The following is a 23,510-nucleotide window of genomic DNA, read 5'->3' on the forward strand; positions in this document are numbered from 1 at the left end:
GTATTTCCGTACCTTAGCACGTACGTACCTTGTCGATAGAATAAATGGATTTAGTAAAAGAAAAATAAGTATTTATTCTGAATAAATTTATTATTATATTATGCATTGAAAATGTAAATTCCACTATAATGTTTATTAGTGTTTAACAGATCACGAATTAAAGAGCCGCATACGTAACTGAAACCTAAGTGTTAGGCAAAGGCGTTTATTCGGCATGATTGGTTATAGTACAACTCTGAAGTTAACATAAAATTATGAACCGGCTACCTGTGAGTCGGGGTTGCGCTGAGGATCCCGAACTGAATAACTATATAAGTCCCACTGCTGGGCACAGGCGTCCCCCAGTCAACCGGAGGGCGTAACTAAATAAAAGCAAAAATAAATATTTTTAGTACTTAAATACATATCTGAAATAATATTGTAGTGGCACGGAACCCTCGCTGCGCGAGTCGATTCTCATTTGCCGGTTTTCCTCTTATTCGCATAAACTACGTAGTGTAAGGATACCTATTGTAATTGTAACGCATGTTAAGTATGCGGCTACCTTATGTAATGGCTGTTAAATAAATTGAATGACATATAATTATGGTTTCTTTAAAGCACATCACGAAATACCAATCCCTGCATGTTGGTGCAAATTGCTATAAATGCTTTCCCCAAATCATGCTAGAACACAACCAACTCAAGATAATCCGTGCTCCGGAAAGTACTTTAATCCGTCGTTTCCGGCTTCGGATCCCTTATCACCATAAGGTTCATCATATCCATCTTTGGACTTCGTATCAACAGTGGCTGCAAGTTGTCTTTGATTACTTGTGGCTCTGCCCACCCCATTAGGGATTACGGGCGTGAGTTTATGTATGTATGTATGTTTCCGGCTTACTGAACTACTACTTACTAAAATAGGTTCATAGTCACTACATGTGACATGAATCATTTATTCAACGTAATTATCATGGATAAACTTGTTGAAGATCAATGCAACATTTTAAATTTACGTCATTTCGCAAGGTGTTATGGCTGAGGAGAATAAATGACAAGAAACTTCAACAGCAACACATCTTTTAAATCAATGATGGTAAGGCCCTGCGCAGACGACAGACTATCCGTGACGCACTTTTTAGTCTGTGAAAATATAACCTATGCAATTATATGCAGTAACGCGTCGGACTTTTTGCGCGTCGTGTGCGTTACTGCATATAATTGCATAGGTTATATTTTCACAGACTAAAAAGTGCGTCACGGATAGTCTGTCGTCTGCGCAGGGCCTAATACATTAAAAGTTATTTAATAACTAAAGGAACACATTCAATACCAGACATTTTTATCATTTAGGTAGTCATTAATCTTATAATACTTAAGCTTTTTTACATAAAGTAAGGTTCACATGAGCTTTAAATTTATTTTCTGACAAATTTCAAATATCATCTGGTATTTTATTGTAATAACGTAAACATAACCCCAAAAAAGAAGAATTTAATTTACTTAATCTAGAATTTTGAATAGCAAGTTTATTTTTATTTCTTATTATAGTAAGTAAGTATGCCTTTCTCAGTTTCTCGGAAAGAGAGATACTTACCTACATTTGTACGTACAAACATTATGTGCCTTTGGCGGCTCAATATTAACCGGGACTCCAGGATTGGTACGGTAGATTTTTGACCTCATTTATAACTTACTTACACGAAAGAAAAATGTAACCCGCCCACGTTCTTTGGGGACATGACTTTTCAGACTTTTACCTTTATCAGGTGAATACTTTCGCTCTGAAAAGGTAACATACATAACATAAACAGCCTATATACGTCCCACTGCTGGGCACAGGCCTCCCCTCAATCAACCGGAGGGGGTATGGAGCCTACTCCACCACGCTGCTCCACTGCGGGTTGGTGGAGGTGTTTTTACAGCTAATAGCCGGGACCAACGGCTTAACGTGCCCTCCGAAGCACGGAATCATCTTACTTTTTCGGACAATCAGGTGATTCAAGCTTGAAAAGTCCTTACCAAACAAAGGACAGTCTCACAAAGTGATTTCGACAATGTCCCCATCGGGAATCGAACCCGGACCTCCAGATCGTGAGCCTAACGCTCTTACCACTGGAGGCTGTTGTAGTGACACCGTAACGGAAACTTTGAGGATGCTTGAGACCATGTGTTTATATCAAATGCAATTTTCCTCAGTATTCGGGACGGTGTTGTCACCAACATCCTGTATTATATTACATCGATGCTGAAAAGCGGTTCAATTCGCACACGAAACAATATAATTTCCATATGTCACGAACTCATCGACAGTTCTCGCAATTTATATGTCTTTTGCTGCAGCTGTACTTACGTATTTGTTTGACACACTGGAAAGTGCGTAAGCATCTGTTTTATGCATGCGGCAGTAAAGCAAACTGCGCACATGCATTCGATGACCCACTAACTACCTACTTGGTCACGTTTACAAATATATATGCTTAGGAATAAGTTGAATACTCAAATCGATCTGGGGTACCTACGAACCGTTGCACCTATCACTTTGTACATCTGTAAACGGTTTAAGTAACCTACTATATCCATTGTACAGACATGGCTTGTCGGAAAGACCTGACCGGCAAACTTCAAGAGTTTGTTAAATAAATGTTTATGTACGGCAAAAGTTTACGGCAAAAATTTAAGATCTGGCCTAAAACTATTACAAATGCAGAATTGTGGAGATTGACTGGACAAAATACTGTGAAGGCTGATATCCGGTAGATTGGTCATGTCCTTAAAGACCTGTGGAACACCCGTCCCGGCCACCTGGTGTGCGTGTGGAAAACGTAAAATGGGGCGGCCCAAAAAGACCTGCCGACGCTCCGTTGGCCGGCAATTAAAAACAACTAATTAAAAAAAATACACCGACCTCAAAATCTGTTAAATGTTAAATAAACAAAAACTAAACCTTAAAATAATCTGATAAAAATAAAATAATAAGTACCTACAACTTAATCAATGTTAACATTACTTACTGAGATTTTCTGATGGACTGCCTATAAAAATAAAAGTCGAATACTTATCTTTTTATTTATTGACGTCGAAATCAGATTTTCGCTATAGAAAAAAAAGTCAAAAAGGCCTGGCAATGCCACCAAAAAATGATTGACTTTGAGCGGCAGACCGATAAACCTGCCATAATAATAAAATTCTGATATATTTGGCGACAATTTTCGTCGATTTTTCTGTGTAGTCAGAATCCCGATCCGTGACGGTGGCAATAAGGGACACGTAAAACGAGGTGTTTTTGTAACATATTATACATCAATGATAATTAGTATGTGGTATTATGTTCCTTGCTCCTCTATACTTCGATCATATTATAAGTACCTATGTATTATAGACCTCCATGGAAGACACACGATACACGAATGTTTGTGTTATTACCTTGGTTATGACGTTTTGTTACCCGATTGCATAATAACTAAGTAGAGCAACACGGGACCCCGTCTTAGAATTTCATGATGATTTCATATTTACTAAGTACCTAAAATTTTATACACATTATTCTTTGGTAAAAATGTCTTGAAAGATCTTGATGTCTTTATAATGCGGACTAGGGACTACCTACGTCATACGATTACGTCAATACATTTTTGATGGCAATATTGACGTTTGATTGAATGTTTTATTCTGAACAAACATTTTCGTATGTTCGAAGAAATATTATTTTAAAATATGAATGGTTTTCTTTATTCTAAGGCTATAACGCTAATAGTTATAGAACTAGCACTTGTAATTAGTGGGCGACACGATGGATTTGTGACAAAGGATGACAAACTAGTCTTGGATGTTATGGAAATAATAGACCTGGTGCAGGAAGAGCAGCGACAGATGCCTTCGCCGGTGAGCGAGAACAAAGACCGGTCGATTTACACCATCACGGATTCACCTAAAACTGATACTACTACTGGTGCCTGATTTTTTATAATTCAAATCACAAGTACTTATGATGGTCTCCTCATAGATACTTCTCACCGTGTTCTCGTAAGATGTGCGCTTGAGGTATACGCATGTCGCGATCGTTTGATATTTAGGCTCTACCTATATTTCGTTTTTAAATAAGTAGGTAGATTCATTTGGTATTTGCGTCCTCTGCAGAATCAGAGATATAAGGACAAAAAGAAACACTACCTAAATAATGTATGCTACAAACCATTCCGTGTCTCTCTCGTAGAAAGTTGCTGAGGAATAATTTCTGATTAAAGAGATGGAGAAGGTACCTGCTTGAATATCAAAAATGAAGATAAGTCTGCCCAGCCTAATGAAGGTTATAGCCGTTCCTTTAATGTTTTAATAGAATTATATGAATGCATTATAGAGGAAGATGACAGAGAAGAAGACACGTTGAAGTCACGGAAGGTGTGGAGCAGGTGGAGCAAGTGGGGCCAGTGCTCGGTTACGTGCGGAACTGGCACGATCACGCGGCGGCGCACGTGCGTAGCGGGCCACTGCGCGCCCGGCGAGCAGGAGGAGCAGCGGCGCCCGTGCGACCTCGCGCCGTGCTCGCTGCGCGCGCCCGACCTCGCCGACGACCCGCGCGACAACGCCTAGCCCAGGTTTGTTCATCGTCGCCCTAGCACACCCCGGACACTTCATACCAAAACATCTCGTTTTACACAAATACTAGGTTCACATTGGCGTTATCGTACATGCGCATCTGTATCTGTGACGTCTTCGCATCGCCTTGCGTATCCTGCCATGCGCAGACGGCCGGTGGACCACTCTGTGACAACTCGCTGCTCGCATGCTTACCTTGCGTTGACTTCGTATTCATAAACACCGTCCACTCGCAGTCAACGGCGCGACGCTTATTGATGATAACTTGTAAACACGGCGTCCACCCACGAACCACCTGTCAACAACCAGCAGACGCCTTGCGAAGAGACGGTGCGGAATGGGTACAGGGTGGGTCTAATGGGGTGTGACCTTTACACTAAATGCCAGTGGTAGTGACGCGGGGAGCAGCGCGATCCAATGCATGGCTTTGTAGTGGGAGTGGTGTAGACGAGGGATAGTCCTGGAGATACTTTTTTGTCCACTATAAATACTTAATTCTACTCGTATACATCCCCCAGACAATACCTATGCTTAGTACTTAACAAGATTGCGGCCTTCTTCGAACGCTGCAGATCTATTATTTTTATAATGTTTTATTTATGTAGTATCTAATACGAGTACCTACCCATTAGTCTTACATTAACATGCGGTTTTTCATAGCTAAAACCAAATACAAATGCTAAATGCTAAATGCTTCTATGCTGTTCTGGGAGCAAATAAAAAACATAGAAAACGTTCAGCTGCTTGTCTTCCCGGGCATGTCGTAAAAACCGACAGAGGGATTGTGTCATCTAACATGATGGACTAATGTTATGGGCGATAGGCTGATCCCTTATCACCATAAGGTTCATCATATCCAGCTTACGACATCGTATCAACAGTGGCTGCAAGTTGTCTTTGATTACTTGTGGCTCTGACCACCCCTTTAGGGATTACGGGCGTGAGTTTATGTATGTAAGTATGTATGTATGTATGTAAAACCAAATAATATAATTAAGTGCCTAAACTTTTTGTCACGGTTCATGATCGTCATGGCAACTTACCTTTATCTTTCATTAGGAAACCTAATTAACTTTAATTGGTCATCCTGCGATATCCCGTTTTCAGGGTCTGGTTACCTACCTAACCTGAAGATTTGACAGGTTTTTTACAAAAGCGACTACCAAGCTGAGGTCGCCTACTGAAAATACATTTCTCAGGGTAAAACCAACATGGGTTTTATCGTGAAGTTTTCCGTTAGGTGTCCTATGAACTACACGCCCACCATCCTTGTAAATACCTATACCCACATAACTAGCAGTACCAGTAGGTAATATTGCCAAGGAAATAGCCGGCGCGTCAATAAACTTTATAGTATAGGGGCCGTTGCGTTGCGCGCTATAAATAGTTAATACGATTGTCCCCATTGATACCATTACAAAGTTAAATCGATATGACCAGCATTGATTCATTCGGTCGTCGTTGCTTGTTTTCGTCGTGGAGTTTCGTCGACTATTGATTTTAGACAATTTTACCAACGCTTTTTATCGAGCAAGTACGGGATAATTAGTATACTTAATAAATAATAATACATTTACCTTGCTTTTCTTGTAAGGTTCAATAGAAACCTTAGTAACTACTTAAGTATTACCGGTATGAAAAAACTGATCATAAATTGCAACGATAAGAAAAAAGTTCACCAGCTACCTTAGTACCTTGGTGCTGTGTTGGTCTTCTATTGTGTAGATTATGATATCGTTGATGAACTACTGAACCATTGTTTCTGAACTACACGAAACTATGGTAAAAATATAAGTAGGTACCTAATAAAGTCATGTCCGCCATTGAAAAAATGGTTATTTTTCCGGTGTTTGTCACGCATGGCAATAAATATTACAATGCTGAATAGATATTTCTTATTCTTTCGTGTAAGTTAGTCTGATCTAAGTATGCTAATATTCTAATTTTCACTGAGTTTTTATTTCAAGTATTTTCTACATTTGGAAGCTAACGTTCAACGCCGACTAGTCGTCGTCTATAGTCTGTGCACTTCTATAAAAAAAGTAAATTCCCCCCCTATCTACACCAGCACCCGCGTCCGTCATCCCCCTAAAGCAGCATAAGCACCAGCCCTCGGGCCCGGCAACCACGCGCGAATTATATCGAGGGCTACGACCAATAGCCGTACGACGTCTATCTATGTACATAGATAGCATTCCCTGCGTTTATTGGTCGAAAGTTCTAGAACTAGATATAATTATAATTGCGACGCTCTTGCCGTAAAAGTACTAACATAATACATATTCATACAAAAGACATCAACGAAATTTTTGTTTTGTTCCATAATAATGTTTGACCATAACTTAAAAACTATTATGCCGATTTTGATGAAACTTACACTATTTTTAAATGGGAATTTATTATAATCTGATTTGTAGTTTCTGAGAAATGCATCGACAAACATAGATACTTATACCTGTGATAGTTGCACACGTATTTGCCCACCTAGACTGACATAATATATCATACATATTATGCGAATACTGTGCCAGTACATACCGGTAAAATTTCGATGACCTCCTTTTTTTGAAGTCGGTTAAAAATAGAAAGAAGTTTAAATTACTTAGTTACTAGTCGTCTGTGTGGTTTATATAACCGACCGCGCGCTTACCGTAGCCAAGTATCTGCCCAACACAGAGGGCCAAACACGAGTGCGATACGATTTGTTTCATTTGTGCATTTCTGCGAATCCTAACGAATGACACTTATTCCGTCCTTTGTCGATATGTCTCCGTATTGTCAGAGGTAAACATTAATTACAGAGAAGTGCCCATAAGCCGTGTATAAGTACACCATTAACAATCCTTGAAGCTGATACTTGTTCAACTGTGGGTGAACTGCAGAGTGCATTTAGATTTTTATTTAATTTTACTTATCAAGTGTAATAAAATGCATTTTTATCTCGTACTTTCAGTTAGTTCCTTAGTTTTTGATTACATTTTCGCAGAGAGTAAGTGTTCAAAAGCATTTCTTTTTATTATTTAGTTAGGTAACAGTTTATTTGTAATACATACCTATTAAACGCGTAGATATGTACTTTGAAACAGACACGTACGTCCAATTCAATACTCCTATTCGATTGTATTGGGTATACCTTATATACAATAACACCCCTTTGTCCACCCCGTCATGTTCTGCTTACTTTGCGTCGGGTCTCCCCTCATTTACCGGGTAGGGATAGGGTACCTAGGGATAAGCATAGGGTACCTAGAACGCGTTACATTGCGACTCCCTATTGGTACAGGACGCTGCATGGATATTTAACGGAACTTTAAAATGTAAAAATATAAATTTGTATTTCTGTATACACAATGGTGTTGCCTTACATAATAGGTACCTGGGTCTGTAGTAAATAATGTATTTTTTAGAACTCAGTAATAAAGTTGATAAATAAGTATTTTCTCCCACTCCTTCTGTTTCTCTCTAATATAGATGGCAATTTTTCAGCGACGAAGGAACCCGGGAATGAAGAGAAGCCAAGTGTACATAACCTTCCAATTCCAATGTCTGCGCCAGTCCCATGGGGTGACAGCTATCATATAAACTCTTTATGGGCGTTCCGTCCTGCCTCCCGATTTGTAAGTGTAAGAGTTTATGTATTTTCCCAAAATAGTTGTAATTCTATTTATTTGATAGGTATACTATTCATAATAATTACTACTTATACCGATGCATTTCCACTGAAGCGGAGCGGAGCAGATACAAGCGGAGGAGTGCAGAAATCGATCAATAAGCACGAGGGACAGAGCAATAGATCCTCTTATCTCTCGCACGCTGTGATTGGTCAGTTCAACACGTCTCCGTTCCGATCCGCACTGCTCAGCTTTAGTCATAGAATAAGGAATAATACTACGTACTTTAGTGTAAGTTATTAACGAATGTAGGTGGGCACGGATGATGATTCAGCGCCGCGGCGGGTCGTCGTGCGTCAGCCACACTCCTTGACAAGAATTGCCAAAACACTCACCGATGGTTTCAATCCATATTTTCAAAAGGTAATAAAAATAGGTACCTACCTAAATATCTGCCTAGATCTTTTGATCGTACGTAATTAATTTACAAAAATCGAAATGTTGTAGATACCCTATACCTATTAAAACTACTTACAATAAAGCTTTACTCGTATTAGTTGTCAGCATTTCTTACGCGTTTTATTACGTTTAGGGATATTTCGAACCGTTTGAACGACGACCGAAACCAGTAACCCTTGTTGGATTACGGAAAAATGGACTTTTTTCAAGGCAAAATATTCCAGTAAGTAAGCTTTTAAGTCATTAAGTATATAAACTTAGTACTAGGTATTTAAACTCACACGAGCCTAAAGTAAACAGAACACAATCACTTTTAATATTCAGTCCTACGATGGATAACGAGCGAATAGAATCGAATCGAGTGTGACTTGATTGCGTGCTACATCTCCACCGAGGGTTGGCAGAGTTCACAGCAAACTCTGAGGCCAGTATGGCGATCAAAAGTCCGCGAAGGCTGGAGGAAGCTTCGAAGAAGCTCGACAGCCCTGAAGGAGACGCGTTACATACGGGAGACTCGTCCCAAGCACTCCTGCCTACACATATCACGCGCTTGATCTTGCGATCAGTAGTTTGGGTGTCGTCAGCCACATAAGAACACCTAACAATGATGACCAAAGTCGCCTTTATCCGTCACGATACACATTGGGTCGAAAGTGCTATTGCAGGGACTTACGATTCAACTTTCGTTTATCACATATTTGATTATGCCAATAGATAGAGCTAATCAAACACAATAAATGTTATGTTAGGTCATTTTTTCCCTCAGAACAATAACTAAAGCATAGAAGGAAGGCTAAAATAGCAACAGAACTCTATAATTCTGCTCTACTTTATCTTACGGAACCGGCGTAATGTTAGACAAAGACGCATATACAAAAATTGTTTCGTAATTTCGTAGGTTGTCACAAGTTTTTCATTGCCTAGTGTTGGGTTTCACTTTAGTAATATGTCGATAAAATTAAATTTACTTACAATTAATGTCGATAATTTTTTTTTACAAGATTTCTTTTTGTAGGATGCAATTATCTTCTTCTTGATGAAAGGAGACTCTGTCTCTGATAGGTAAGTATCTAACCATTTTTGGATTATATTGTCTGGTTTATATTAGTTTGGAGCTGCAGCTCACATTCAGGAAGGAAAGAAAATAGCCAACTGTTATCGTTTCATCGGTAAGTATTTTGTAATATTCGAATTTATTTATGATGTCATCCGCCGTGCACTGGTGTTGATCGCCGTGCCGTGCAAATTGGAACCGCCGGGTCTAAGCCGCACAGACGGTAAGAGGCCCGATGGGCTCACGCTCATACCCTAGGAGAGGGGGCGTGCTTTATTGTGGGACGCGACCTGCGCTTGCAGGTTTGCAGCAACGCACCTGCCCCGTACTACTCGAACCGCAGGGCCGGCTGCCGAGTGGGCCGCTAGCCAAAAACTGGCGAAATATGGGAATTTAACGCGGACCCACAATTTTGTCCCTTTTGCCGTCGAGACTTCGGGTGTGTGGTGCTCGGCCGTAATTACCATTTCATCTGTCTGATCTATAATGTTCAATGTAGGAATAGCATCGTCTCGAAGACGTCTCCACTTCGAATTAGGAACACACATAAATGAATCCGCAGTAAAATGTTTCGAGCAAATACGGCTGTACTTATTTGGAATCCAATTTCGTCTATTAATGCGAATTATCCATTCTTTCTCTTTGTTATCGTCTACAGGAAATCTAAAAATTAAAATTATCGATAATTTTAGTACATCACTATGGACAATCAACATAACCTCAAATCAATTCCGTATTCATCGATGAAACGTAAAATATAATGGATATCTCAAATATTTTATGCTACAAATCTATTCAGCAAAACATATTACTTTCCTAAAATTGTTCAGCAGTACACATTTCACTAGAAAATTACAAAAAACTTACCGATGAAACGACAGAAGTTGTTGGCTATTTTCTTTTCTTCCTGAATGTGAGCTGCAGCCCCATACCACACAAGACATAATGTCACAGAGTCGAGACACTCAATTATTTGATATAAATAAAAGTTTCTTTCCATTTATTTGGAAAAATATTGTTAAATTATCACTTAAAACAATCTGAACACAAGACACTCGTAAACAAAGTTCACGCGACCGTGTCAAATAGTTCGGTAAATATAAGTAAAACCTTCTTATGTATGTTACTATGTATTTGGCCGAGTTAAAATGAGTCCAATAGGTCCAAATGACATTTCATGTTGTGACAACCTCGGAAAAAATGAAGCAAAGAGCGAATCATTTGTCCTTTTCTCACTCATAGTTTGTGTCGTAAGCTAGAAGAGAGCCGGTTTATAGTTTCTGAATTCTTATTTTAGCCTTCCTTCTATGCTTTAGTTATTGTTCTGAGTTTTTTCCTAAAGTTTATACTTTGGTCAGAAAAAAACATTTTCTGTTTTTTTTGTATGAAACGTATCAAAGACAGTTAAATTTCTGCCAAGTCCATACCGATCCAGCTGCGAGACCTTATTTTCTGTAATCTTTGTCTAGTTGACTACTCAAATGCAAAATCAGCATCTGCCTAAAGTTGCAATTCTTTGAAAAAAATGGGTCAGAAAAGGACAAAAAATTCAACATTTCAAAATTCAGTTTTATGTTTTATTAATTTATTATAAGCTTAGTTCTATGTTAAATACTATACAGAAATACATTACAACACAAGTGACAAAGTTAAAATGAACAAAAAAATATTTTGAAGCTACCTACCCAGAACATATAATTAATGAATAACCTTTACTTATGTTTTTTCGTTATAAAATTTCTCAAAATTAATTAACTTCTATCTATCACTATTGCTCGCCATAAATTGTGACAATACATTCTTACAACTCTTATTAATTGGTTACCTACATAAATTTTAACAAAATAATAATATAATCTTAAGAGATACTTAAACAAAAATATACTACTTAACTTGTAAAAGACAAAAGATATTAAATACAAAAAGTTAGCCATTATTTTAAAATGCTATTCACTTCACTATCACTAGAACTATCTTCTAAATTACTTATGTCTATAAATTCTATATCAGATTCAAGCGGATAATGCAGCAAAAGCTCTCTAGCTTCGGAAGAAAGAATCATTCCCTTTTGCTTTGTCATTCGAGGTCTAAGACTCGTTATCACTGGATCAGAAGACAATAGAAGATTATGCAAAATGTCTTCATTTGTCGCTGTCCTACTTATTTTTCTGGAATGGTTCTCTCTGTATTTCGGGAAGTCTTTGTTACGAGCTTCTGCTGTTTCTTCAGATAGTTTTGAATTTTATCCAAAAATTGATAAAATTCAAAATTTTCTAAGTACTGTAAAAACACTGCAAATATGTATGTGGAATTTTATCCATGGTATTACATGCCATCGAGCTATTGATCCATGGAGCTGATATAATTAAACATTTTGGTGCTATGCCCATAGGAAAACTATCTGAAGAAGCAGCAGAAGCTCGTAACAAAGACTTCCGGAAATACAGAGATAACCATTCCAGAAAAATAAGTAGGACAGCGACAAATGAAGACATTTTGCATAATCTTCTATTGTCTTCTGATCCAGTGATAACGAGTCTTAGACCTCGAATGACAAAGCAAAAGGGAATGATTCTTTCTTCCGAAGCTAGAGAGCTTTTGCTGCATTATCCGCTTGAATCTGATATAGAATTTATAGACATAAGTAATTTAGAAGATAGTTCTAGTGATAGTGAAGTGAATAGCATTTTAAAATAATGGCTAACTTTTTGTATTTAATATCTTTTGTCTTTTACAAGTTAAGTAGTATATTTTTGTTTAAGTATCTCTTAAGATTATATTATTATTTTGTTAAAATTTATGTAGGTAACCAATTAATAAGAGTTGTAAGAATGTATTGTCACAATTTATGGCGAGCAATAGTGATAGATAGAAGTTAATTAATTTTGAGAAATTTTATAACGAAAAAACATACTTAAGTAAAGGTTATTCATTAATTATATGTTCTGGGTAGGTAGCTTCAAAATATTTTTTTGTTCATTTTAACTTTGTCACTTGTGTTGTAATGTATTTCTGTATAGTATTTAACATAGAACTAAGCTTATAATAAATTAATAAAACATAAAACTGAATTTTGAAATGTTGAATTTTTTGTCCTTTTCTGACCCATTTTTTTCAAAGAATTGCAACTTTAGGCAGATGCTGATTTTGCATTTGAGTAGTCAACTAGACAAAGATTACAGAAAATAAGGTCTCGCAGCTGGATCGGTATGGACTTGGCAGAAATTTAACTGTCTTTGATACGTTTCATACAAAAAAAACAGAAAATGTTTTTTTCTGACCAAAGTATAAACTTTAGGAAAAAATGACCTAACATAACATTTATTGTGTTTGATTAGCTCTATCTATTGGCATAATCAAATATGTGATAAACGAAAGTTGAATCGTAAGTCCCTGCAATAGCACTTTCGACCCAATGTGCGATAGAGGACTATGCAGGTGACAGGTGATCATTCGTTTTTATGTGGACATGTGATGTTTTTTGCTTCACTCGCAGTCCACTAAATAATAACATCGTAGGCCAATCGCTTAACTGGGCCGATCCAGATTAGCCAGGGCAGATCACGATGTGTCGGCAATATGTTATAATTGCCTTTAAATGGCTGACCTGCAGGCAGTGTTCCTGATCATCGTATATTTTATATTAGCAGATGAGCAGCACGTCATCCGAAGTCGCCGAGCTTCAGTCTCCATTCAATGATGTCAGTAATTTTTGGATAGAATCTGAAAACCCTTAAGAATAAAATATTGACTTTACTTACAAGAATCATTGAAAATGACTGATAGTGTTATGGTAGTAGGTAGTAGATAGTACAGTAAGTCACAAACGCAAGTAATTCAATCACTTGAAATAGGAAAATCTATCCTTAATTAAATTCAAAGGTTTTTAGATTTAACTGTGTATGTAATGTTTCTTCCTTTAAAGCTCCTATTTTTCTATTTTACAAAGGATTTTACAGATATCTTGGATACTTTAATATCATTTTTATTTTTTATTTTAAATATACCTACCTACCTATCTGAACCAAAACGGAATCAGAATCATATTAATAGATTTTTACTAAATAAAATATTGCATTTTTATTTATTCAAACTTTCAGAGGAAGCGTACGAGTCCACCTATGTACGTTATTCTTACTTATCGTGCTCGCAGATTTATTGCCCCTAAACCGAAATGGGAGAATGTTGAAATAACGACAAAATTGTAATGGTGTAATCAAATACCAAGTGCGAGTGACTATCAAAGCTTATTTTGATATTATGATTTTTTATCTGAAGTCATGTTTGTTGTTATTTTCATTTTTCGTATCAATTTATTGTTACTCTGATGTTACCAATGAGGGATCAGACGAGAACGATGCGTTGAAGCAAGCTTTATATTTAGTGGACCTACTTAAAACAGGTGAGGGACATGGCAACTGAAAATTGATTTCCTGAAATTTAATTAGATCTTTGAATTTTAACGAGAATTATGTGTATTAAGAATATGTGAAGGTTTTGCGGGAAAACATGCAGTACCGACTGGCTGACAAGAAATATCACAAGCTGGAGTCGAATGCGCACGCACCGGACGTATTGGAAACCCCAAATAAAGATGCAGGTACGCTCATATTAGAACAGGTCATTTAGAGTCGCTGAATAGAATCTAAAAAAACACATTTTTTTTAAGCTGGTGACCATGTAAATTTTTTAGCCTCTCGATTTTCCGTGCCTTTGTGTAGAACAAAACATACCTACTTTCATTCAAATAAACCTCTTTGGTAAAACACTAATAAGTACATAAAGACCTTATGAATCTCCTTATTAATAATATTGGTCTGTAAATCTCCTTAAAATAAATAAATAAATTATGTATGTTAATCCTTATAATATAAAAATTAAAATTAAATTGCTTACTTAGTTGTATTGTTATTATTTAAACATACCTAAGTATTTTGTTTTATGTTTTATCTAGATGACGAAATGGATAATTTCCCAAGGAATTACAGAAGAAGTTACGTCCATTCACGACGCGAAGGTGAGTGTATTTAGCTCTAAAAGATACCTACTTCATCGCAAGTTTTTTTTTTGTTTAATTACCTACCTAGTGATGGATGATACTGTAGCTAGTTGTACAGGGCGGACACTACATACAATCGACTCTAGGTACTTGCGCTTTTTTACACTCGCGTATGTGTGAGGGACCTTCTACACCGTTTCTAGATCTACCTACCTATCTAGACAATATCTAAGAAGTTGAAATACGTCTGTAGTCTCTATTTATATCTACCACTTTCTTAATTTTTTTACAACTACTAATATCATAGCACTGACATAATTATTAACGTATTAAGTAATAACATAGCACTATCAGAACATCTAGGTACCTTTACTCTTAGTATTATTCCTTATTCTATGCTCTGAGGTACCTAACTACTTAACGAAATTCAGCGGAATTCCGTCGTCATTGCCTAACTATGTATGTACCTAAACTCAGTGATATTTAAACGAAAATCGTAATTTAAGTATAATTTATAAAAAACTATATATATACTCGCGAGACATGGATGTCTTGCCTTGGAAGGCTAGAGTCCGTAGCGGTTCACACTAAGGGTAGCGTGCGGGGACTTTTGCGGTATCGCAATTCGGTGCGGGGAGGAGCGTGTCCTTTCAATATGTACCCAGTACTATATGGTTGTACCTACTACCATTTACTAGATATAGTATATTGACAATAGTATATTGACATTTGTTTTATAAGACTCAACTTACCATGATACTTCAACTGACAACAGCACCGCTACTACGGAAGGTACAGTCAGAAGCAAATAGTTTCTGATAATCAAGGTAAACATATAGTTAGTAACATCCAGAATGTTCAATAATTAGGGACGTTCAAGGTGGCCGTATAGATAGTAACACTCTAAGTGACCAAAAACATCGGCACAACCTGCGTGATCAAAAAGTTGGCAAAAACCTAATCGTCCAGATTCGCGAGACGTTTACAATGTCAATAGAAAAAAAACAATTAAGTCGTCGTAAATATGACAACACTAACTGCGCCAATGGTTTCCAAGCAGTCTAGATGTACAAAAATGTCTGGACAATTAGGTTGTTGCCAACTTTTTGAACAAGCAGGTTGTGCCGATGTTTTTGGTCACTTAGAGTGTTAGAGTGTTACTTAGAGTGTTACAGTGCGTGTTGCCAGTGATGACCTATACAGTGAGACGTGGCCGCTTACTATGGGTCTCGTGAGGAGGCTCGGTGTCGCTCAGCGGGCAATGGAGAGAGCTATGTTCGGTATTTCCCTGCTCGATCGAATCAGAAATGAGGAGATCCGCAGGAGGACTAAAGTCACCGACATAGCTCGGAGAATTGCAAAGCTGAAGTGGCAGTGGGCAGGACACATAGCGAGGAGAACCGATGGCCGCTGGGGCGGAAAGGTTCTAGAATGGCGACCACGTGTCGGACGACGCTCAGTGGGTAGGCCCGCTACAAGGTGGACCGACGATCTGGTGAAGGTCGCGGGAAGCCGCTGGATGCGGGCAGCGCAGGACCGATCGTCGTGGAGATCCTTGGGGGAGGAGGCCTATGCCCAGCAGTGGGCGTCGTACGGCTGATGATGAGAGTGTTACTATCTATACGGCTACCTTGAACATCCCTAATTATTGGACATTCTAGATGTTGGTAACTATTATGTATACTTTCACTGTCACTAACTATTTGCTTCTAACTGTACTTACCCAGTTCAGTATTAAATTTTGGTAAGTTTAGCTACTGCAACTCATTGATAACTGAATAAGAAGAGGTGGGTACAAGTCGGGCGACACTGTGTTGGCGACTTTTGCAGCGCGATTGTACCCGCGATGTACAAACGCGTATCGTTTTTTTTTTAACGTGACTTATTGTAGATTTGCTGCAGATGGCATTAACTACTTGGCCGGAAGACGCGTATCGCGTGACGTAAAACTTGTATAAAAAAATCGGGAATTCATCGACAATCACAGCGCGATGGCTACATACTCACTAATTACTTATTAATTGAACATCATAATTAAAAAAAGGTTAGGAAAGGTTGGGGGAGGTTAGGTTTAATTTTCATAATTAAATTAATTAATTTAATAAAGTTTAGCCAGTGCGTAACGCGTACGTACGTACGTATGTTACCGAAAGCATTTTGTATCATAGTTAATATCGTCGCAAAAGTCATAAGTTCTTCTTATAGTGATGTTATTTGTACTACAATTTATTTGCAATTTGTTTTAGATGATAACAGCACATCAACAAATCAGACCGACTCCACAGCCTCGAACCAGACAGGTACCTACCTAGTTTAATATTTGAAATACTTAGGTACAATAGACTTTTTGGATCTGTTATTTTTTGGCTAAAGTTCTCACGATGAGGGCATATCATTAGCCATTTAAAATAGCCCACGCAATAGTAATTGAAATCCTGTTAAGGGACTCCCTACGTCCACTAAGTTCTAAGTACCTATGAATTTAGGCGTATAACTTCGTAAAATAACAACGTAAGTTTATACCTGCCTACTGGTTATTATGAAAAGCAAATTAAAAGTGTTCATAGTGTGCTTTTCGACTCTGCTCCGAACGGGTACGTATCATAATGCATAAATTTAAAATCTATAAGTTTACAATGTATAAGTTCAAAATATATAAAATCAAAAAGTATAATAGTCAGAAGAAATAATCATCAATATGCATAACTTACGTTATATATAAATATCATAATGCATAAGTTTACAATGTATAAGTTCAAAGTATATAAAATACTTAAACTAAAATCTTCACCGCCGCCTCTCGGCCCTTCGGGCCTCGATGGTCACAAGTAACCTAACCCACTCGGCTATATGGCAGGGGGCTCGCTTTGCTCGCCCCCTGCCATACAGCCTTCGTAACCTATATCTACAGTGTCGGGGTGCCCGTAACGCGGAGCTCCATAGAAAAAAAAAATAATTTTAAATTATTTATAATAAAAAAAAGGTAAAGCCAATATGCCAAAAACCACTATGCTACACAAGAACAGGGTAAATATCTTTAGGCTTAACAAACATTATGCTAAGTAATGTTATAAAACGTAGCCTTAGGAACCATTATGCATTGTGTTTGTTATATGTTTCGACCATTATGGCATTCAAACTTAGAAATTTAGAACTTATGCAAAATTACTTTATACATTTTGATGCATTATATATTTTGATTTTCGGTATTTTAACTTTATATATTCCAACCATATGTATTTTGAAATTATATATTATGATACGTACCCGCTCCGAACATATCAATCAAACGTGTGCTCATGCGCCGCATTTCTAATAGGCCCATCTTCACTATCCTAAACCAGCGTAGTAAATTATCTCTTAGGAATAAAGTGAAAATCTACACGACTTGCATCCATTTATTCCCCATTAGGGATTACGGGCGTAAGTTTATGTTGCATCCATTCAATCATAAATCATGACCTATGCAGGGGTCGTTTTCACTGAGACGAGTCCCTCTGTAATCCAACGCCTAAAGGCAATACAAAATCAGTTCATTCGAAAAGCCACGGGTGGTTCCCTCTCAATGATAATCTGCACATTGACCTAGGTCTCCCAACCATTGCCCAATGGCTGAAATTATCTTCTAAACGTTTCTCCGATTCTGTTCCGCACCACCCTAATCGCCTGGTAGTTGCGGCTTCCGAATACATCCCATTTAGGGACGGTACTGAAAGTATCAGCGCCTGAAGAATAAGCGTAAATACTTATGCGTATTTAACAAAGTCGGCCGAAAGCTCAGCTAGTTAATGTCGTCGCAAAAGTCATGGGTCTTACAATTTATTTGCAATTTGTTTTAGATAATAACAGCGCATCAACAAATCAGACCGACTCCACAGCCTCGAACCAGACAGGTACCTACCTAGTTTCATATTTGAAATACCTACTTACTTATTACTTGCAAAGTTTAGCCATCGATCTTTTGGATTTTACCCTTTGCTAAAAGCTCATAGGAGAACATTCATTGAATGTATCATCTGTCACTTGTCTTAAGATCACGTGACTCGACTCTATTTTTTTTTCAGACACAGATGTTAGCTAACCACGTATTACATAATTAACGAGGGACTTTCCAATCGACGTTCCCCAAACACACGATAGATGGCATTGTTCACTTTTAACGTGACAATTGCCTATTTTCTCATTGCTTAGGTACTTACCTACATTAAAAAATGTAATGTACTTAATGGCAGAGGAATAAATTTAAAACTAATTATTGATTGATATTTAAAACACATTATGTTGCCACTTATATTACTTCTCTTTATTTTGATCAGAATAATAATGGGTGGAAGTTGTAATTAATTGTACTTTGGTGTAATAAAAAGGGTCATCATTTATACCCATAAACAAAGATAAAGAAGATGCATATATTATGTCTGTTATCCATGAAATTAGAAGTTTAAATGAAGAAAAAACTTAACAACGCCGTCTATCCTGATTTGGGGAACGCCGATCGGAAAGTCCCTTTAAGATTTTGTTTTTATTTGTAATGCAAATATTTTTACCTACTACTATGTTTATGTACATGTTACCAATTTGTGTTTAGCAAATAACAATGCAACGACACCGGCGCCGGCGGCTAGGAATGACACTACGCCTGCGGGAGGTAGGTACCTAGTGAGAAGCAAGTCAGATATCTCAATGTACCTGTTCTTCAGGCCCATATCAAACGTGTGCTCACGCGCCGCATTTGTAATAGGCCCATCTTCACTAACCTATCCTAAACCAGCGTAGTAAATATGACTATTTTGTGGCATTCTTATATTCTTTTACATTTTTATTATGTTAAGTTCATTTATTTTTTGATTGCTTGTTAAACTTATTTCTTTTTCCATTCTATTTCAGTATTTTGATCACAATTCTTGTAATTGTTATGCGAATAAATACTCATACTCATATCTCTTAGGCATAAAGTGAAAATCTACACGACTTGCATCCATTCAATCATAAATCATGACCTATGCAAGGGTCGTTTTCACTGAGACGAGTCCCTCTGTAATCCAACGCCTACAGGCGATACAAAATCGTATCATTCGAAAAGCCCCTCCGGCGCCAGGGGTCTACTTCTCAAACAGTCTATTTCTCATTTTGACTACTTTTCGTGGAGACAACTTCGCAAATCGCCTACTTATCACAAAGTCTATTTCGCATTCCGCCTACTCTCAAAGAGACCACTTCGCAAACTACCTACTTGTCAATGAACGAACAAAGTACTGATAAATAGAAAATTATTCATTACGTTTTGTATTATATTATTTTTATTTACCAAACAAACTTAAAATGAAATTAAACTTAAATTGTAATGTAATAACAAAGAAAAACTTAAAAACACTAATTAAATTTTAATCGCATATAAACAGTTTTTTGTAAATATTCTATAATTGTTATTTCGTTAGCTTGTAATTGGCACACGTGTTTTTCTAATTTTTGATCAAATTGTATATCACAGTTCTTGCGGTTTTTTTTCAAAGGGTGGAACAAACATCTTTGAATTTGAAAATCGAAATGTTTTCCCTCTTTGCGCAGTTTATGAACAAATGAGAAGAAAATTGGCTTTTTAGGTATCCTGGCATTGAGACGCCTATGCCAACCTTCTAGAACATTTGTTGTACGATGCAATTGGTGTGCACAACTCAGGATCTCCGCAGAAACTTTTCTCAGCCACTGGGATTCAAAGTAAATTTTGAACTCCATAATCGGATTAGTAAGCTCTGGGACATTATTCAAAATAACCCTCCACCCTTCTTTGATTAAATGTGACGGCAATAAAGGCAAGTGTGTGGTCCATCTTACCATTTTTCGTCCACCATGGCCTTGTATTTTTAATTGCTTATACTTTCTCCAAATGGCTTTTTGAAAATGATAGTAGCATCCTGTTACCTTACATTGTGGATAAACAGTCTGCACAGCGTTTATAACCGCACTTTCAAAATCACATTTGAAATCTGTCATCTCAACCTTTAATTTTTCTTTTAGGATCTCAAAAAAGCGTGCATATGTTATTTCACTTTTGTTAGGTAACATCGCATAAATAATTGGTTTCACGTTAACACTTTCAATCGTGGAACCCAAATCAAAATGGATAGTGTATAATTGATAGAACGGCAATAAAGGAAAATAAATGAAGGATATATCAAAAATAAAGTGGCCAGTAATTTCCTCTAGCAAGGAGGTAACGAATGTGCATTCTATTGCTATTATGTTATTAACTGTCCGAAGATGACATTAAAGAAAAAAGTACTCAGTTTGCGAAGTAGTTCAATTGAAAAGTAGGCGGAATGCGAAACAGACTGTTTGCTAAGTAGGCAGTTAGCGAAGTAGTCAAACAGAGAAGTGGGTAATGATGCGAAATAGACAGTTTTAGAAGTAGACCACTGGCGCCGGAGGGCGAAAAGCCACGGGTGGTTCCCTCTCAATGATAATCTGCACATTGACCTAGGTCTCCCAACCATTGCCCAATGGCTCAAATTATCTTTTACGTTTCTCCGATTCTGTTCCGCACCACCCTAATCGCCTAGTAGTCGCGGCTTCGGCGCGGTAGTAGGGACGGTACTTACTTAAAAGTATTGGCGCCCGAAGAACATCATAAATCATAACTAAGTATACGTATTTAATAAAATTTTGCCAGCGAACTTTTGGATATTTTGTATCATAGTTAATATTGTCGCAAAAGTCATAAGTTCTTTTTGCTATTTACAAATTATTTGCAATTTGTTTTAGGTACTAACAGCACGTCAACAAAACAGACCGTCTCCCCAGCCTCGAACCAGACAGGTATTTTTGAAATACCTACTTACGCATTATAATAATAATAATAATCTTTATTGCACAAACTTACAACAACACAATGACAATATATAGTTAGACATTAAAAACAAGTGCAATTACAAAAATACAGATAATAACAATGGTTAATTAAACAGGGGTCCCCAAACTAGGCTAAGCCTGTGTCTTGGGGAACCAATTAAATAGGTATTACAATTTATCCTTAATTTAGGCATCCTTTTTAATAAGATTTGCAAAGTTTAGCCAACGACTTTTTGGGGATGTGGTACTTTTTTCCAAAATGCCAGGATAGCATTAGGCAGTTAGAATAGCTCACAGAATAGTCATTGAAATCCTGTTATAGTTCAGATGCTCCGGAGGTGTGATGAAGGATAACTCTGCAAGTAACGTGACGTTTTATATGACATAGCGCTTTTAATTTGTACCTACCTATAAGTGCCCCTAAACAGAAAATAGGTATTAGTGCCTGGTTGGGATCCCTCAAGCGTAGTTTTATTATTGTATTCTCAAAAAATTACAATATCGAGAGATTATATTATGATAATAACACATTCGCGAATTAAGATATTCGCAAAATATAATATTCACAAAACATTATTCTAGGTACTTACAGTGAGACAACATTATTAATATGACTAACATTCCCACTACAATACTGTTATTTTTGAGAAATATTTAATACTAGCTTTTGCCCGCGACTTCGTCCGCGTGGCGTGTTATAAAAGAGAGATCTTTGTGTGTGTGGGAGTGCATATCAAATTTCAAGCATCTAACTTATGCAGTTTAGATTTTTTCATACAATTTTTTTCCCGCTAACTCCCATTTTTCAAAATACAGCCATAACTAAACTTTATATTTACTAAGGTATGCATGCATGCTAGATTGAAAACATCTATCATACGCGGTTTAGATTTTTCCATACAAATGTTTTTTCCCGGTAACTCCCGTTCCCGTGGGAATTTTGCAATATCCTGTTGCAACTAAGCTTTAAGTTTACTAAGATACCTGCATGCCAAATTTCAAGCGTCTAACTTAAGCGGTTTACATTTTTCATACAAAAGGATTTTCCCGCTAATTCCCGTTCCCGTGGGAATTCCGGGAATTCTTTTCTTAGTGCATCTCTACGGTACCTAAGCTACGTCCCTTCCAAATTTCAAGTGCCTACGTTTAGCCGTTTAGGCTGTGCGTTGATATGTCAGTCAGTCAGTTTCTCCTTTTATATATTTAGATTCGAATATATATTTAATCACGGGCGTGATTTTATGAATGTAAATAGTTTTGATTTGTGTAAGAGTATATTTATTTTTTTCACAGACCCGGATAAAGGAACAACGAAACACAAAGGAACAACGGAAAAAGATCCTCCAAACAAAAGAAACACAACCGTGGAACGTAAAAAAAATACATCTACTTTAAAAATACACTTGGCTCGAAGTTCAAGATTGCCCTTTCCTTTGCCTGAAAATAATGCGTTTTGCTTTTATTCTCCTAATAGTCCTCTATGCGGAAGTGTTATGCGTTAATAAATGTTTCTAACTTATAGTTGAATTTACTTATATACTTACCTACATCTACACGTTGGCAAAATATATTCGTCTTCGAGTAAATGTGTTAAGAGTATTGGGAATAAAATAAATGAACAGACGGACATACGAAAAAGGAATTTAATGTTGTATGTACTTACAAATGTGGCTGAAATCCCCTGTTCCACATATCCCTACTGGTAGGGAAGAAAGGAATATTTTTCCACATATAGCTACTGCCCTTGGGCCACCCCTAGGCCACCAACAAGGTTGTCTACTGAACGATAACCAACAGCATGAAATAGTATCAAAAAATATAAAAAGTCACAACCAAGGAAAAAGCCTTTGTTCTCATAATATTATATTCTCAAAATATTACCTGTACAATGAAACAGAAAATATGTAAAAATAATCATTCTCTAGGGCCTATGCCCAGCAGTGGGCGTCATACGGCT

The 23,510-nt window shown here is 37.2% G+C and overlaps 1 protein-coding gene and 1 long non-coding RNA gene across 9 annotated transcripts; one reads left to right on the top strand and one right to left on the bottom strand.

The window, feature by feature from the left end:
* Nucleotides 1–4,475: 4,475 nt before the first annotated feature.
* On the top strand, nt 4,476–23,072 carry LOC126380429 (dentin sialophosphoprotein-like). 8 transcript variants are annotated; one of them, XM_050029817.1, is made up of 11 exons: nt 4,476–4,580; nt 8,068–8,198; nt 8,505–8,615; nt 8,785–8,874; nt 13,353–14,305; nt 14,660–14,722; nt 16,951–17,004; nt 18,544–18,597; nt 19,293–19,352; nt 21,467–21,520; nt 22,847–23,072. In XM_050029817.1, the coding sequence occupies exons 5-11, from the start codon at nt 14,215–14,217 to the stop codon at nt 23,053–23,055; spliced, it is 585 nt and encodes a 194-aa protein (XP_049885774.1). In that variant the 5' UTR covers nt 4,476–4,580; nt 8,068–8,198; nt 8,505–8,615; nt 8,785–8,874; nt 13,353–14,214; the 3' UTR covers nt 23,056–23,072. The 8 variants fall into 8 exon arrangements, with proteins under 8 accessions (XP_049885774.1, XP_049885773.1, XP_049885775.1 ...); XM_050029816.1 differs by lacking the exon at nt 4,476–4,580 and adding an exon at nt 7,456–7,570; XM_050029818.1 differs by lacking the exon at nt 4,476–4,580 and adding an exon at nt 7,456–7,570 and having other exon boundaries at nt 13,356–14,305.
* LOC126380431 (uncharacterized) lies at nt 9,807–11,036 on the bottom strand. The gene is made up of 2 exons (XR_007568478.1): nt 10,573–11,036; nt 9,807–10,368 (listed from the first exon to the last, which is right to left on the bottom strand). It is a non-coding gene; the product is annotated as an uncharacterized LOC126380431 (long non-coding RNA).
* Nucleotides 23,073–23,510: the final 438 nt, after the last annotated feature.

The sequence above is a fragment of the Pectinophora gossypiella genome, chromosome Z, assembly GCF_024362695.1.
Source record: "Pectinophora gossypiella chromosome Z, ilPecGoss1.1, whole genome shotgun sequence".
NCBI lineage: Eukaryota > Metazoa > Arthropoda > Insecta > Lepidoptera > Gelechiidae > Pectinophora > Pectinophora gossypiella.